The sequence below is a fragment of the Vanacampus margaritifer genome, chromosome 1 (assembly GCF_051991255.1).
Source record: "Vanacampus margaritifer isolate UIUO_Vmar chromosome 1, RoL_Vmar_1.0, whole genome shotgun sequence".
NCBI lineage: Eukaryota > Metazoa > Chordata > Actinopteri > Syngnathiformes > Syngnathidae > Vanacampus > Vanacampus margaritifer.
The window spans coordinates 6,206,225-6,222,744 of record NC_135432.1 but is presented as its reverse complement, the minus strand read 5'-3'; the positions used below and the strand labels follow the sequence as shown (position 1 = coordinate 6,222,744).

General features: G+C 38.6%; 1 protein-coding gene across 1 annotated transcript; it reads left to right on the top strand.

The window, feature by feature from the left end:
- The first annotated feature begins 1,944 nt into the window (after nucleotides 1-1,944).
- On the top strand, nucleotides 1,945-16,491 carry LOC144053679 (solute carrier family 26 member 6-like). Its single transcript, XM_077568382.1, has 19 exons — nucleotides 1,945-2,203; nucleotides 3,558-3,697; nucleotides 5,058-5,168; nucleotides 5,255-5,427; nucleotides 5,509-5,673; nucleotides 5,803-5,955; nucleotides 6,099-6,181; nucleotides 7,319-7,466; nucleotides 8,911-9,024; nucleotides 9,101-9,178; nucleotides 9,349-9,444; nucleotides 9,671-9,777; nucleotides 9,854-9,923; nucleotides 11,569-11,661; nucleotides 11,743-11,844; nucleotides 11,921-12,247; nucleotides 12,323-12,377; nucleotides 15,162-15,292; nucleotides 15,373-16,491. Exons 1-19 carry the CDS (start codon nucleotides 1,971-1,973, stop codon nucleotides 15,397-15,399), a joined length of 2,406 nt encoding a protein of 801 aa, XP_077424508.1. The 5' UTR covers nucleotides 1,945-1,970; the 3' UTR covers nucleotides 15,400-16,491.
- The last annotated feature ends 29 nt before the right edge of the window (nucleotides 16,492-16,520 follow it).

Here is a 16,520-nt window from a genome sequence, read left to right as displayed (position 1 = left end):
CATCATGGCCAAATCTGGTGTTTTAGGTCAGAATTAAAAAAAAAGACTGAAATGACAAGTTTGCTCTATATTATTTATTTGGTTGTTAATGTGAGTACTATGAGATTCATTTGTCAAAAATCATTTCCAGTTTAATTCATACATTTTGTAGAAACTTTTATTTGGATGTACGCTGCCATTGTTATTTACGTCCCAAACGCATTCAGTACGTAGAATGACGTATGACGTAGAATGGCTGCAGTGTGAAAAGTCTATAAAGAAAGCAAAGTAAGCCTCGTTGCGTTCCTAAACAACATGCGATCGGGAGGGTCGCCCCCCCCCCCCCACGCCGTGCTCTAGTTATTCATCAGACGCATTCAAGAGTTTTGATCGTCCCTTTAGATTAATTACAATTTAAAAAATGTAATCGCCTGACGTGATTAAAAAAAAAAAATACAAAAAATTAGGGCTGTCAGGCCATTAACAATTTTAATTGTAATTAATTGCATGAAATCACCAGTCAACTCACGATTAATCACAAATTTTATATGTTATAAATGTACAATAAAAAATTATAGGTTTTCATACTCTTGTTATCAAAAGTGATTTTTTTCAAAACAAATTAGAAATAGTTCAAATGAATTTTTGACATCTATAGCTGTCAATGGCAGTGAATGAGTTTTAACGGTGACCGATGATTTGTAGTGCGAGTCTTTTGAGTTAAATTTAATTTGCATCTCAAGGGACCACACTGTATCATATTGATACACTTACAGTTATGACCCTGCACTGCATCATACAATTTCCATTACTTTGCTATCCGGAACAGAGGTGGGTAGAGTAGCCAAAAATTGTACTCAAGTAAGAGTAGTGTTACTTCAAAATAATATGACTGAAGTAAAAGTAAAAAGTAGTCATAAAAAAATAATCACTCAAGTACAAGTAAAAAAGTATTCGCTGAAAAGAATACTCAAGTACTGAGTAATTGCTTGAACATGAAGTCTGATTTATTTAAAAAAAAAACAATGTCATCAAATAGACAAAATCAGCAAATTATGTGCAAATGCTGATATCGACAAATCATGAACAAAAACAAAAAAAACGTACGCCTCCTCTCCTCTTTGCTCCGTGACTTTGTTGTTCTGCCAAGGTGCTAAAGCAGGCACACACAGTGTCCTCTTTCCCCCTCTTTTTTCTTGTTTCAGAGCCTCTGCTCCCAAAAACGTATAAATACGTTCTATTTCACATGTTTAAGTGTCCGGATCTATTTTACATGTTTAAGTGTCCCGAAGACGTATTTATACTTATATAGTTTGTTTTTTTATGCTAGAGCATACAAAAAGGTTGAATAAATGGTAGTTATTACACAAACGGCCAGCAGGTGGAAGCAGGGGCATCGGAAATGAACCAGGACCATGTTGAAAAAAAACCTAAGTTAGTCAGAATTCTAAATATATTTGTGAAGAATGATGACATTTAGCTATATTCTAATGCTAATTGCTGCAAAATGGAAACAGACGGCGGCTAACGACTCTAGCGCAGCCCAATATAGCGCAGTAAGAGTAGTGTTACTTCTTCACACATCTACTCAAGTAAAAGTAAAAAGTATTGTGTGGTAAAAGTACTTTTTTTTTTCAAAAAGTTACTCCAGTAAATGTAACAGAGTAAATGTAACTCGTTACTACCCACCTCTGAGCTGCAGTACAACCTGACTAACACAACATGTGCTTCCTTAAAAAGAAAACACAAACAAACATCTTGTTATCAGACTCAAAAGCCGCAACCATTCAGAATTCAACTTTTCATAAAGCTAACCCATCATCATATTGTATCATAAAAAAAAAAGTACATTCGCAAACTTACGGGGCTGTAGCGGTCATAAAAGGGCAGGAAAGGAACCGTCACTCCCACAGTCCAATAGCAGCTTAAGGAGGAGGCCGTGTTAATCAGTAGAGCACATAAAGGCGGCCTCACTCACTCCTCAGCAATTGATGTGCAACTGTGAGAGTTTAATTTCTTCGAGGAGCCTTAGGCAGAAAGCAGAAACCAGTTCCACACCCAAGAAAAAACATACAGACATGGAGGAGAGTAGCGGTAACCGTTCTTTTGGGGAGTATTGTGTGCAGCGGCAGGTTTTGAATGAGGTACGTCTAGATGAGGTGGCGCAAAAAATGACATGGACCGCAAAGCCGACCTTCAGGGAACGACTGAAAGACTCCGTGAGGTAAACAAAAATAAAGAAATGATGCAATGACCGGCAGATCAATTAAATCTTATTTGGATGTGAGATTTTATTTGCATGGTTGTAAAAATGCCATCAGACAAATTGGTGGTGATTGATTAAGGCCATTAATGATAATAGGCAAGCAAAGTTTACCGTAGCGCTTTGTTGTGAGACTTCAAAATAACCTATGACAGCCCATAAAAAATGTCATTTGGATGTTTTCATTTCAGACGTACACTCGACCTACCTGATGTATCAAAACTGCCTTCGCAAAAATAACAGATTGAATTGAGACTGTGAGAGAAGTATTCATTCAACGGAAGTTTTATGACTGTGGTTGTCGTTTGCAGTGACGTAGAACCGCACCACAATAATAAACACCTCCATCCATCCATCCATTTTCTTGGCCGCTTTTCCTCACTAGGGTCGCGGGGGTGCTGGAGCCTATCCCAGCTGGCTTCGGGCAGTAGGCGGGGTACACCCTGAACTGGTTGCCAGCCAATCGCAGGGCACACAGAGACGAACAACCACACTCACATTCACACCTAGGGACAATTTGGAGAGTTCAATTAACCTGCCATGCATGTTTTTGGAATGTGGGAGGAAACCGGAGTACCCGGTGAAAACCCACGCAAGCACGGGGAGAACATGCAAACTCCACCCAGGAAGGCCGAAGCCCGGACTCGATCTCACGTCCTCTGCACTGGGAGGCGGACGTGCTAACCAGTCAGCCACCGTGCTGCCCATAATAAACACCTGTCAATGTTAAACAAAACAAATTTTAACATTCATTTTTGGAAATATTTCAAACAGTCCTTGTATTAGATCTGGTTAGATTGTATTTCTATTGCATCCCGTTGGGAGTCAAAACAGAGTTTGTGCAGCAAATTCAACAAGTGGCTTTATCGCATTTTATCATTCCGTTGGAAAACATCTTGTTTGTATTTGCTGCCAGTGGGCCACTTTTTCAAGGCCATTTAAGAAAGTTTGTAGCATATGTTTCAAGTCTCATGATCTTTTATTGTTACATTTTGGTGTTCATTTTGGAGTTCAATGGACCTGCCATGCATGTTTTTGGAATGTGGAAGGACTATTTATTTTTGCTTTTATTAGTTTGAAATTTTATTAACCTTTGTCGAGTGCTAGATGCCAGAGTCCAGATTTGAGCGCACGTCCTCTGAACTGTGAGGCGGATATGCTAACCACTCGCTCACCGTTCTACCCCATTCAGGAAATATTTTTCAACAAATGATTAGAGCATGTATTCGCAATACTTTTGTCTACAAATTTGTGATTTGTGTCCTTGCATCACTTTTAAGACATTGTGTGTGCCGTTCTGGACTAACTGTCGCAGGTGTTCAGTTCCCCGTGCCAAAGAAGTCTTATTGAGTTGGGTGCCTGTTCTTGGCTGGCTGCCGAAATACTCCATCAGAGAGAACGCAATCGGGGACCTGATCTCTGGCTGCAGTGTGGGCATCATGCATCTACCACAGGGTATGTATATGTATATATATAAGGATGTTAAGATAGTAGCATGGAGTATATAGTCATCATAGTCGAGCCAATTTTAAGTCAGTTTAAAACCAAATTTACCTAGACTCATCACGCATTAAGAAAACTTAAAATTAAAACTCTACAGGATAACCATCAGTCTCTGGTGCTTTATTTCCAATTTGAGATGGTGAGAAAGAGTCGAATGACGGAGAGTAGATCGAAAAAGAAAACAGGATTAGAGGTGTTGAGCAGTCAGGGGAGGGACGAGGGAACAAAGGGTACAAACAGCAGCCAATTATTCGTTTTTGTACGAATTAAAACTCTGCAGGATAACCATCGGTCTCCGGTGCTAGTATATAGTCATCATAGTCGAGACAATTTCAAGTCAGTTCACAACCAAATTCGACTCCTCACACATTAAGAAAATTAAAAGGAAACCTCAAACAAAATTAAAACTCTACAGGATAACCATCGGTCTCCGGTGCTTTATTTCCAATTTGAGATGGTGAGAAAGAGTCGAATGACGGAGAGTAGATCGAAAAAGAAAACAGGATTAGAGGTGCTGAGCAGTCGGGGGAGGGACGAGGGAATGAAAGAGGAATAAAAATATTTGTCCTCTTTGCGTGTTCCAAAATTTGAAGACGATTTAATGTAAGAAAAAAACACCTTTGCAAAAATTATTTTTTAATCCAACAGAGATCTCTGGACATTTAACAGCCTCTAATTCATCACTTAAACAGGTGGGATTCAGAGCGTCGAAATGTGCCTCTTCCGCGTGTACAATGGCTTCTTATAGTTAAAAGACCTCCTCTCTTTCATTTGTAGACAAAACATACTCTCTGGGTACTTTTCCATGAGCGATGGCGAAAACAGAGTCAGGAGTGCGTGTTCGAAACAGATTCTGTTCTCAAGGACCAAATGTGTTTTCGCACAAAGCGCTGAGAAGGAACTTTTTAGACTAAATAGTATGTCCCATCTTAAGATCAGATTACACCGAAATCAACACCATCTGCTCTGCACAGGACACAAAACATTTCGACAAGGTTAATATAAAGAATTAAAATGTTAATAATGTGTAACAATGGTTAATATATGAAATGAAGAATTAAAAATGTTATAATATCTATCAGGAACAACGGGCACAAACAGCAGCCAATTATTCGTTTTTGTACAAATTAAAACTCTGCAGGATAACCATCGGTCTCCGGTGCTTTATTTCCAATTTGAGATGGTGAGAAAGAGTCGAATGACGGCGAGTAGATCAAAAAAGAAAACAGGATTAGAGGTGCTGAGCAGTCGGGGGAGGGACGAGGCAACAACGGGCACAAACAGCAGCCAATTATTCGTTTTTTTGTACTAGGCATGGCGTACGCTCTTCTGGCTTCTCTGCGCCCCGTGTTCGGCCTGTACACCTCACTCTACCCGGTACTGGTCTACTTCATCTTTGGCACTTCCAGACACATCTCCATTGGTGAGTAAAAAAGACGATCATGTTATCACGGACACAAGACATCCTCGCTGGAGTCTTTATGAATACGTTGGCGTTTGTATCGTCAGGTACTTTTGCGGTGATCAGCATCATGATCGGGAGTGTGACAGAGCGGCTGGCTCCAGACAGTAACTTCCTTCTTAATGCAACAAACGGCACAGGAAGTGTAAACATCAACGAACGGGATGCTTACAGAGTGCAGATCGCCTGTTCACTCACAGTCCTGGCAGGGTTGTTTCAGGTGTTGTTTCCACTTTAAAAAAAAAAAAGCGTTCTACCATGGTTCGGTTTTCAACCGGTGCTCTCTATCGCTCACCCCAAGATCCTGTTGGGTGTGGTGAGGTTTGGGTTCGTGGTCACCTACTTATCTGAGCCACTGGTCCGAGGATACACCACAGGGTCGGCGTGCCATGTGTTGTGCTCCCAGCTCAAATATTTGTTCGGGGTAACGCCAGCTCGCTTCTCCGGTCCGCTCTCACTCATTTACGTAAGTATGTCACATTAAAGACCATTCGTTTGAACCAGTTCTGGATGTGCTCCTGGCCAATGTTTCTGTCATTTTGACTCAAGCTATCCAACCCTCCTAGATTTTAGTCACCGCTGTTTTTCCTTCCAGACGCTGGTGGAAATATGCCGCCTGCTACCTCAGACGGTGGTACCAGAGCTGGTTGTGAGTCTGGTGTCGCTCGCTGTTCTCATTGTGGTCAAAGAGCTCAATCAATGCTACAGGCAGAAGCTGCCTCTGCCTATTCCCATAGAACTCATTGTGGTAAGTCCTTCCTATGCCAGTGCTTTTGATAGCAATCTTTATCCCGACAATTAGCCAGACTTCACATTTTCCCTCAACAGATGAGACCGAGGGGATATTTGACCGCCTCTTTAAATCATCCGCGCACTCTTTTATCTTTGCAGATCATAGGGGCAACGATCATCACTCATTTTTGTGACCTTTCTGCAAAATACAACATTGATATTGTTGGGGAGATCCCAAGTGGGTGAGTAAATGTTTCTGATTTTAAGATGGCGGAAAGCTGTCAACGGATGATAAGATAACGACGACACCACTGTCTGTATCCAGAAATAATCTTACGGATAAAAGTAGATTTTCAAGGGATGCACCAACAATTCGATATTAGCCTAATTTAAGGATTAGATAAATGCCATTCAAAAATCGCCTTAATCTTTAAAAGTACTTCAACATATACTAGGCGCAAACTTTTGACAGGCTCAGGAGCAGTATTGATAATAACTAGAGCTGCAAGCAGCTATAAATTGGGGTACTTGTATTTTTATTTGAATAAATAAAATTACAACCTTACAGATCCTGCAAGAATCATCATTTTTTGTTAACAATAGCTTAATGGCTAGTGTAACAAAATGTCACTTAACTCTTTGACTGCCAAAAACGTTAAATAATGTTTAGTAAAATCCAATGGAGGAGTGCCAAAGACGTTAAAAGACGTTTGTTTCAAAACAGAGGTGAAACTAACCATTTTCTATTGTTGATTACTCAAAAACGGAATATGGTAGAAACAAACTTTTTTTTCTGATGAAAGATGAGAGTCCAATCTTTCATTTGGTAGAATGTGTGTTTCCATAGTCCAAACACATAATTTTCTGTGGACCTTGAAAGATCAGTCAAAAGATCAGTCAAAATGCTTAAATCGGCTGGCACCCACGGCATCCCTTTTCTGAAAACGTCTGGCAGTCAAAGAGTTAACAATAAAAAAAAAACATTTGTGGGGAAATAAAAGACAAAATATTTTTCTGTTCAAAGATCTTATTTTAGCTACTTTTTGTGTCCCGTTTTCATTCTCACCCTTCTACCTACAATAGAAAAAGTGGATAAACTGTTAGATAATGAAGGGATTATTAAAATATGTGCCTTGAAAAGAACACCTGCAGAATGTGTGCGGCAAATATTTACAATAGCTTAAGTCAGCCCACTGCCGCACATGCGTGGGTTAAGAAGAAACAATCGACAAAAATATCACTTCAACTTTCTCCTTGTCAAGTCAACTGAAATTGTCAAATATGGATTGAACCAGTTTTGCTTATCTTACGATAACTACAAACATTCTTTGTGTTCCACTTAATCTTCGCTTATCTCTAGTGTTTTCCTTCCATTCCAGGCTTAAGGCCCCCCAGGCTCCAGACGTGAATCTGTTTCCCGCGGTGATCGGTGACGCTTTTGCTGTGGCCATCGTGGGCTTTGCCATCAATATTTCTCTCGGCAAAACATTTGCTCTCAAGCATGGCTACAAGGTGGATAGCAACCAGGTGAGGCGGACATTTAGAAAAACATTGTGATCGTGAAAATTTATAGAACAATAAAACTTGGTCGTTTTGGTCCAACAGCATAACTCCATGATTATTATTATGACGTTCAGTGGAAAATCACATTTCTGGGGTAGTGATGGGATTTTCGGCTCTTTTGGGTGATCAGGTTCATTTGGATCGGCTCAGTGAAAAAAGAGCCGGCTCTTTTTGGCTCTCAAGCGGCTCTTTAAACTTTAGCTTTTCTTATAAATATTTACAACAAATTTACGTGAAAAAGAGAGAGCGACATACATAGAGAGAGAGGGAGAGAGGGAGAGAGAGATTTTCTTTATGCCCAGTGTATAAAGTTCTAGTGTTTGCTTAACCAGTATGCATTTCCAACAGCATAACTTCATGATGATTATTATGACGTTCAGTGGAAAATCACATTTCTGGGGTAATGATGGTTTTCGGCTCTTTTGGGTGAACCGGTTCATTTGTATCGGCTCAGTGAAAAAAGAGCCGGCTCTTTTTGGCTCTCAAGCGGCTCTTTAAACTTTAGCTTTTCTTTTAAATATTTACGACAAATTTACGTGGAAAAAGAGAGAGCGACATACAGAGAGAGGGAGGGGGAGAGAGAAGGGGGGGGGGGGAGAGGGACAGGAAGGAAATGACGGAGTCGGCTCTTGAGGGAGTCGGCTTTCATCGTTCACTTCAAAGAGTCGGCTCTTTGTGCCGGCTCGTTCGCGAACGACCCATCACTATTCTGGGGGGCGAAATGGGGACTCCCTCACGGTCACTTGATAGTGATTTTGATTCAGAGTTACAGTAAAATGGACTTCCTGTTTCCATTTGACAAACTATTGATAGTTGGAATTTGCTAAAATGGTCGGTTCCTCTTTTCGACAACAGTCCGGTGACATTTTGTTGATTGAACTGTTAACTTTACTATCAAGGGTTAAAAGTATTCAGACACAACAATTATTACACGATACATAATAGCACGTCCTGTCGGCTATCACGGCCAGATCGCTGTTGCGTTACTTTGTATCTTTACTTGTACAAACGGTGTTCCTTCCAAATCGTTTACGTTCCTCTAAAAAGTCAACCTGAGGCAAACCATACAATTTCAGTTCAAGATACACATAGCAGATTTTGCGTTTTTTTTTTGTTTTTTTTTACAGTAATGCGTGAAGGCATGCGAAGCGCAGCGATGGGAGCACTTAGGGCTCATAAGAGCCAATCTGATTAATCATTAATGCTGAACAAGCTCTAAACACACTTGTGCTGCTAATATGCTAGCTAATGCTTTTAGCGTGGCAACGGATGTGTTGGCCTGACTATAAAGTTAACCAACAGTACACTAATGTTATTGAGCAGGAGAGCAGCTACACACTCCTCACATGCCATTAATGTAATTAAGTGTTAAGTATTGCTTTTTTTTTTTTTTTTTTTGTTCTTCCAGGAGCTGGTGGCTCTCGGACTTAGCAACTCTATCGGCGGTTGTTTTCAGTGTTATTCCGTGACTTCTTCACTGTCACGAAGTCTCGTGCAGGAGAGCACCGGGGGGAAGACGCAAGTAAAATAAATCACAGTGATCAAATAGCTCCGATCACATGTTGTATGTTGAATACATGTATCGCGTGTCTCATCAGGTTGCCGGACTGATTTCTTCCATCATCGTTCTGATTACCGTCTTAAAAATAGGATCTCTCTTTGAAGCGCTCCCGAAGGTATTGGTTTTCTCCGCTGACATTTTACATTTCAAAGAAGGTCAAATGCATTCTTGGGGGAGATTTTCTGGAATGTTTCTTCTTTGTGCCGACATCTTCGTTCTCTCTTTTGAAAGGTCAAAACAATTAACGTTTTAATGATGTTGTGACTATTTGTGCATGTTTTTCAGGCGGTCTTATCCACAATAGTGTTTGTGAACTTAAAAGGAATGTTTAAGCAGTTCAATGACGTGCCTATGCTGTGGAAGACCAACAAGGTTGATTTGGTAGGACTCAATATGAATTTGATTTACTTGTATACTTAGCTATGTATGATATTTATTTTGTTCTTTTGTTTCACCGGTCTTTACTGCATGACTGATTTATATTCCATGTGCAGAACTTTGTATGGTTTGTTTTAAAGTGCTTTATAAATAAAGTTTTGTTGAATACTCCAAAAATGCAATTTTGCTCATTAGTACTTTGAGCTGATTGCTTTTTACTGCCCTCTAGCTGGTGTGGCTGGTGACGTTCACATCCACTATTCTACTCAACTTGGACCTGGGTTTGGCTGTCTCCATTGGCTTTTCTATGCTGACGGTTATCTTCAGAAGCCAAATGTACGCGCACATCATTATTTAGTGTGACATGCATGTGAGGTGGTTTTTTAACATTTTGTGTCATCATCTCTTTCAGGCCACATTATTCAATTTTGGGCCAAGTGCCATCCACCAACTTATATCTGGACGTAGAAACATACAAAGAGGTAATAATAATAATAATATCAACGCAGTAATGTCTGACGGTAGGACCAATGACTGACAAAGGTGAATGTTGATATATTTTTTTGACAATATAGTTACTGATACTGGCTGAATTACAACAGCGTATTAGGGCCACATTAAAAAAAAATTCATGTGGGGGGTAATATTTTGAGAAAAAAAACATTGAGCGCTATAGATGCCAAAAATTAATTTAAACTATTTCTATTAGTTTAACATTGTTTTCCACTTTTGCTAACAAGAGTATGAAAACCTAGAATTATTGTTGTAAATTTAGAACAGATATAAAATCTGTGAATAATCGTTAGTTAACTAGTGCAGTCACGTGATTAATTACAAATACAATTTTAATCGCCTGACGGGCCTAATTAAAAAAATAATAATTTAAAAATAAGGGGCATTTAATTTTAATTAATCACATGATAATTTTATATATTTTATAAATGTGCAATTAAAAAAATTCTAGGTTTTCATAATTTAAAAAAAAAAAAAAAGTTAAACTAATAGAAATAGTTCACATGAATTTTTGACATTTATAGTGGTCAATGGCAGTGAATGAGTTAATTTGCAAGAAAAAAAATTCAAACTTACAACAAATACACGTAGCGTAGCTATAGTGTAACCTGGGGATTCGTTGGTGGTTAATGGAACACTTTATAAAATGAAAAGGCAAGATGGAGACGGATTTATTCTTAATTTAAACTTTACACGTCATAGACGGGAGTGACAACACTTCCTGATCCCCTATCAGCTGACTAACACTAACCAATCAGAAGCTAGCATACTTTAAATGCAAAGTGAATGACGGAGAGCAGCAGATTCCACACATTGGGACAAAAAATATACCAAATGCATGAACGTAAATAATAATTCTGGAAACATAAATGTACAAGTAAATATACATTTTAAGAAATTAATTTAAATGCTTGATCCTTCGCTAAGCAAGGTGTCGTCACTGTCAGTACCCAATGCTTCAAAGTGCAAATGCTTAACATGATATCAGTGTTTCCCACAGATTTGAAATCTACTTGGGTGGGTGGACTCCGGCGGGGGGAGGGGGGGGGGCTTGGATGGGAGGTGGGTCTCAGTCTTGTTAGTACTCTCCTCTAGCCTCACGATCCACAAGTGAGTGACAGCGACCTAACGTTACATAGTAACGCGACGCCTTATTTTTTCTTTTTGAATATATTTATTTTTTAATACATTTCCTGGAAAACGTCGTCTGTGGTGGCCCAAGTATTTAACATGGTGTGGGAAAATGGCAATGTCTTACCACCATATGGTTAATCTCTGCTAAAGCAATTACTATATCCTTATTTGAAAACCTGACCGAAAAATATTGGCACAAACATCTGAGTATGCTGTGTATTTTTTTCTCGCAAATCTGACACTTTATAAAGTCGCAAATTCCCGAGTTTTTTTTTCTCGCAAATTTGACATTTCACAAAGTGGCAATTTTTTTTTGTTTTTTTCTTGCAATATTCCCCCCCTTCCCCTCAAAAAATATATTTATATGTGACCCTAACACGCTGTCTTACTGAAAAAAATTCACCGACCAGATCTAAGAAAAATTTCAAAATGAACGAGACCAATTTGAGAGTCCCGATTTTTTTGGGTCTGTACCTGCAGGCTCGAGAGATTCCAGGAATCAAAATCTTCCGTTCTTCCGCAACAATCTACTACACCAATGCCGACATGTACTTGGAGGCCCTACAAGAGAAGGTTTGCGTTTGCCTTGCATTTGATGTTTTTTTTGCTTTCATTCATTTGCCGTGCACTTTACACCCGTTATCCGTTTGGTAGAGTGGAATTCAAATCGGGAAGCTGCTGGCAGCAAAGAAAAAACAAGAAGCAACACTGATGCAGCAGGAGAAGAGGAGCAACAAAATTGAAGCAAAACAACCGGTAGGTACATTTAAATTTGAACTGAAATGGTACCTCAAGTTAAATGACTTAAACGTATCTCCCCCCCCCCCAACAGAAGGTCAGTAATCTGCCCAATGGCACATCCTTGGACGAGAAAAAAATCTCAACAGCAGAATTGGAAGGACAGAATTTTAAGCGCGGCGTAGCCTTGAAGCTAACGGAATCTCCAGCTAACGGCTTCAATCAAGGCCAAGTCAACTGGGCCTACCAATCCGACACGCCTGAGCCGAATTCCCACACCAAATGCCAGTTTTACGACAGCCTGACGCAAACTTCAAATGACAAGAAAGGAGCCAACAACGCGCCCGGTCCTCACAGCATCATCTTGGACGTCTCGACGACAAGCTTTGTGGACACCGTCGCCGTCAAGACTTTGAGAAATGTACTCAAGTGCCGCGATGACCAAGTTTTATTTTTAATCGGTGTGTTTATTAATGTTTTGCCTTTTTTCTTACAGATTTTCAGGGACCTCGGAGATGTTGGCGTGGAAGTCTATCTCGCTGGCTGCCAAGGTCAGTCAACGGTCCTCCAAACAAAATAGAGAAACTTTTTCATCATAAAAAGTTTTGAGATATTTGGCTTGCGGGTGAAATATCAGGACTAATCGAAAATGCGCGTTCAGCTTGTTCTCCAACAATGTGCTAAATGGCAAAATTCACGGGTGTTTGATCCGGATTTGGACCGAAACATTTCATGGTTCAATTAGAACTGGTACAGTCTAGCCTAACGGGACTAGATTTTCAAAATTAACTCATTCACTGCCATTGACGGCTATAGACGTCAAAAATTCATTTGAATTATTTCTATTAGTTTCACATTTTTCCCACTTTTATTAACAAGAGTATGAAAACGTAGAAAAAAAATATTGTACCGTTAGAACAGATATAAAATTTGTGATTGTGTGTTAACTAGTAAAGTCATGAGATTGATTACGACCGCCTGACGCCCCCAATTTTTAATAATCTTTTGTTTTTTTTATTGCTTCAGGTGATTCTTTTTTTTTATTGTAATTAATCGCATGACTTCACTAGTTAACTCATTCAGGTGACAGACAGTATTAGCGTTATAGAAGGGGGGTTGGGGGTGATGGAGGGGACTTTTTTTTTAAACTCATTCACTGCCATTGACGGCTTTATACGTCAAAAATTCATTTGAACTATTTGTTAGTTTAACACTTTTTCCACAAGAGTATGAAAACCTAGAAAAACGTTTTTATTGTACATTTAAAACAGATATAAAATTTGTGATTTGAACTATTGAAGTCATGTGATTAATAAAAAACAAATTAATCGCCTGACGACCTAATTCATAAAAATCTTTTCTTTTTTTAAATAATCTTTTTTTCAAATACCAAATTTTTAATACTTTTTTTAAATAATCTTTTTTCAAAAAAGGAAAAGATAATTAAAATTAGGGCGTCAGGCGATTATTTTTTTCATTTGCAATAATTGCATGACTTCAATACTTAACTTCTTTAAAAATAAAATCAATATATATATTTTTTTAAGTCTAGGTTTTCATACTCGTTAACTCTTTGACTGCCAAAAACGTTAAATAACGTTTAGTAAAATCCTATGGAGGAGTGCCAAAGACGTTAAAAGACGTTTAAACAGAGGTGAAACTAACAATTTTCTATTGTTGATTACTCAAAAACGGAATAAGGTAGAAACAAACTTTTTTTTCCTGATGAAAGATGAGAGTCCAATCTTTCATTTGGTAGTATGTGTGTTTCCATAGTCCAAACACAACATTTTCTGTGGACCTTGAAAGATCACTCAAAATGCTTAAATCGGCTGGCACTGGCGACATCCCTTTTCTGAAAACGTCTGGCAGTCAAAGAGTTAACAAAAGTGGAAAATATGTTAAACTAATAGAAATAGTTCAAATTATTTTTTTTATACCTATAGCCGTCAATGGCAGTGAATGAGTTAAAAACTTGACGCCACAATTTCACAGAAAATTTATTGGATAACAAATGTAAATTGCTAATCAATCTGGTGACCGGTGGTTGTGTTAGGACAACATACCTCACGGTCCCACCTTGTAACATTGGAAATGCGCCACCAGAAACACCGGTCTGACTATATTTCCCATAATTCTTACAAACGTAAGCAGGAAGTAGTTCTAGTTACGGTATTATGCAAACGTGAATATGAAAGAAAAAAGCCATTTAAACTCCTTTTTGATTGGTTTATCGTACAAATCGCCATGGCAACTGTGAGATTGACATACACACTTGGCTAGTTGACTGGATAAAAAAAAAAAAAGTGGAAAAACCGGAATTTTTTTACATTATCTACAAGTAGGATACCTTTATCTCCAAACTTGTTTGCTAGGTGACCTAACAACAACTGACTTACCACATAAACAATTTCAATCTACACTTGTAGCCCTTACTATCGCTAAAAAAACAATTCTTGTTAACTGGAAAAATAAACAAACTCTGAATATCGACCAATGGTCTAACATCCTTATAAATCACATTTTAATGGAAAAAATATCTGCCTCAAATAAAAACCAAATATCAAAATTTATAGAAACATGGTCTACGTGTATAGAATTTTTTAACCTAATTCTGGTTACTTAATTCTGTCTGTTAGCGAGAGCCACTACATCGTGATAACTTACATTGATGTTTCTGCATTTGGCAATTTATTATTATATTATATTATTAGTATGGGATTTATTTTTAATGGGCTTTAGGTGAACTGATGAATACACACACACATACACGCACGCACGCACATGCTCACCCACATACAAAAAAAAATATATATATATATAAAAAAAAAAAAAAAGAGGAAAAAAATATTTTTATTTTACTTTTTTAAATTTATTTTTTTTTTAAAAAGGAGAGCAATGATGATGTCAAATCGAATGAACAATACTGAGCTCTCCTGAAAAAAAAAAAGTGGGAATGCAGGGATGGGACCTGTGTAAGTGTAAAAGTGAGTCAAAACAATGGAGCTGGCAAAACCCGCCCGGACTCGGGACAAAAGTCTCAATCTGGGACTGTCCCGTGTTTACATTCTCACATCGCGACAACAAAGAATTGATCAGTAGTACCTCACCAGTGCCAATACTTTAAACTGGAAAAATTAAGTCACAGAAATTCACAAAAATTAACATCCTTGCAAATTAGGGGGGGCAGTCACCTGTTATGAATGTTGCCTTTCAGCTCCTTGTTTAGAGAACAACACCTATGAAGGTTTTAGCGCATTTGAGTTTCATCCTGAAATTTGAACGAAAGTCTAATATAAAGTCTATATAATGGCTTCCATCTGGTCAAATATTAGCCTGTGTGGTGGAGCAGCTGGAGCGAGCAGGTTTCTTCTCAGAGTCCCTCCCAAAGAGCAGGTTGTTTGTCACCATTCATGATGCAGTGCTCCACATCCTTAACAAACTGGGACAGACTGACGTCATCCTTGTGAGTTGATCACCAGATTTTCATCATTTCCATGTCAAGTTTCCAATCTCAACTCAAATGGATTCCTTGGGTGTTTCCAGGATGTTTCCTACACCACCAAAATGTGACCAGCAGGGGGCAGCCTCTTCCAACTCGCCATCCTCCTCACCCCCCCTTGCTCTGGAACTGATGGGCGTGCCATTGCTCACTATTGGTCCGAATTGTCTCCTCCCCCCTATATAGGACGAAAGTCCACCACTTTTTAACATGGCGGCGCAATTGCCATGGAAATGCAGGGAGCCGTTGCTATGGCAACAAGCGTTTTGTTATATTGTCTTTCTTAATGAGAGGAGGCGGCTTCCGTCACAGAAGCTCTCACACTCTGCGGCTCAAGAGAGGGGGTTGAGCGGCGTGTATTTATAGCCCGTGCGAGTGGCTAAAGTGTGAGCGCATGTATATATTTGTTATTAATATCTCGTCATAATAACAGCAAAAGTTGGTTCCAAGATTGAATGAACATTTAGCAAGTGTGTACAGTATGGTCAGCATTGACATGGTCTGATTCTGCTGACATCTTGAGTTTAAGTTTACCTCTACTTCAAGCACTCAGCGTATGTTAGCATTGTCACTTTCACATGAAACTGTGTAAATAATATAAATATACGTAGGAAATAGCGAGTTTAACACAAACCAAATACTTTGTGAATTTTTTCTTGGTGCCGTTCATTAACACATTCACTGCTATAGACGTAAAAAATTCATTTGATTTCTATTAGTTTAACATTTCCCCCCCACACACACACTTTTAACAAGAGTATGAAAACCTAGAAAAAAATATTGTACATTTAGAACATATACATTTTTGATTAATCTAGAAAAAAAATAAAATAGATTTAAAAAAAAGTCTAGGTTTTCATACTCTTGTTAACAAAAGTGGAAAAAATGTTAAAACTACTAGAAATTTTTGACGTTTAAAGCCGTCAATGGCAGTAAATGAGTTAAACTAATGATGAATTAAACGTGCTTTTATAATTGACTGACATTCACTGTTGTCCTCTATTTCTTTTAGCTTCATCATCAAAACAGATTATTATGTGATCGTCGGGTCAAAAGAAAAGTATGTAAGGAATATTTATGTAGCCATCCATTTTCTAAACTACTTGACCTCATTCATTGTACGATTTGCTTAACCCATCCACTGCCATCAACGACTATAGACGTCAAAAATTTATGTGAACTATTTCTATTA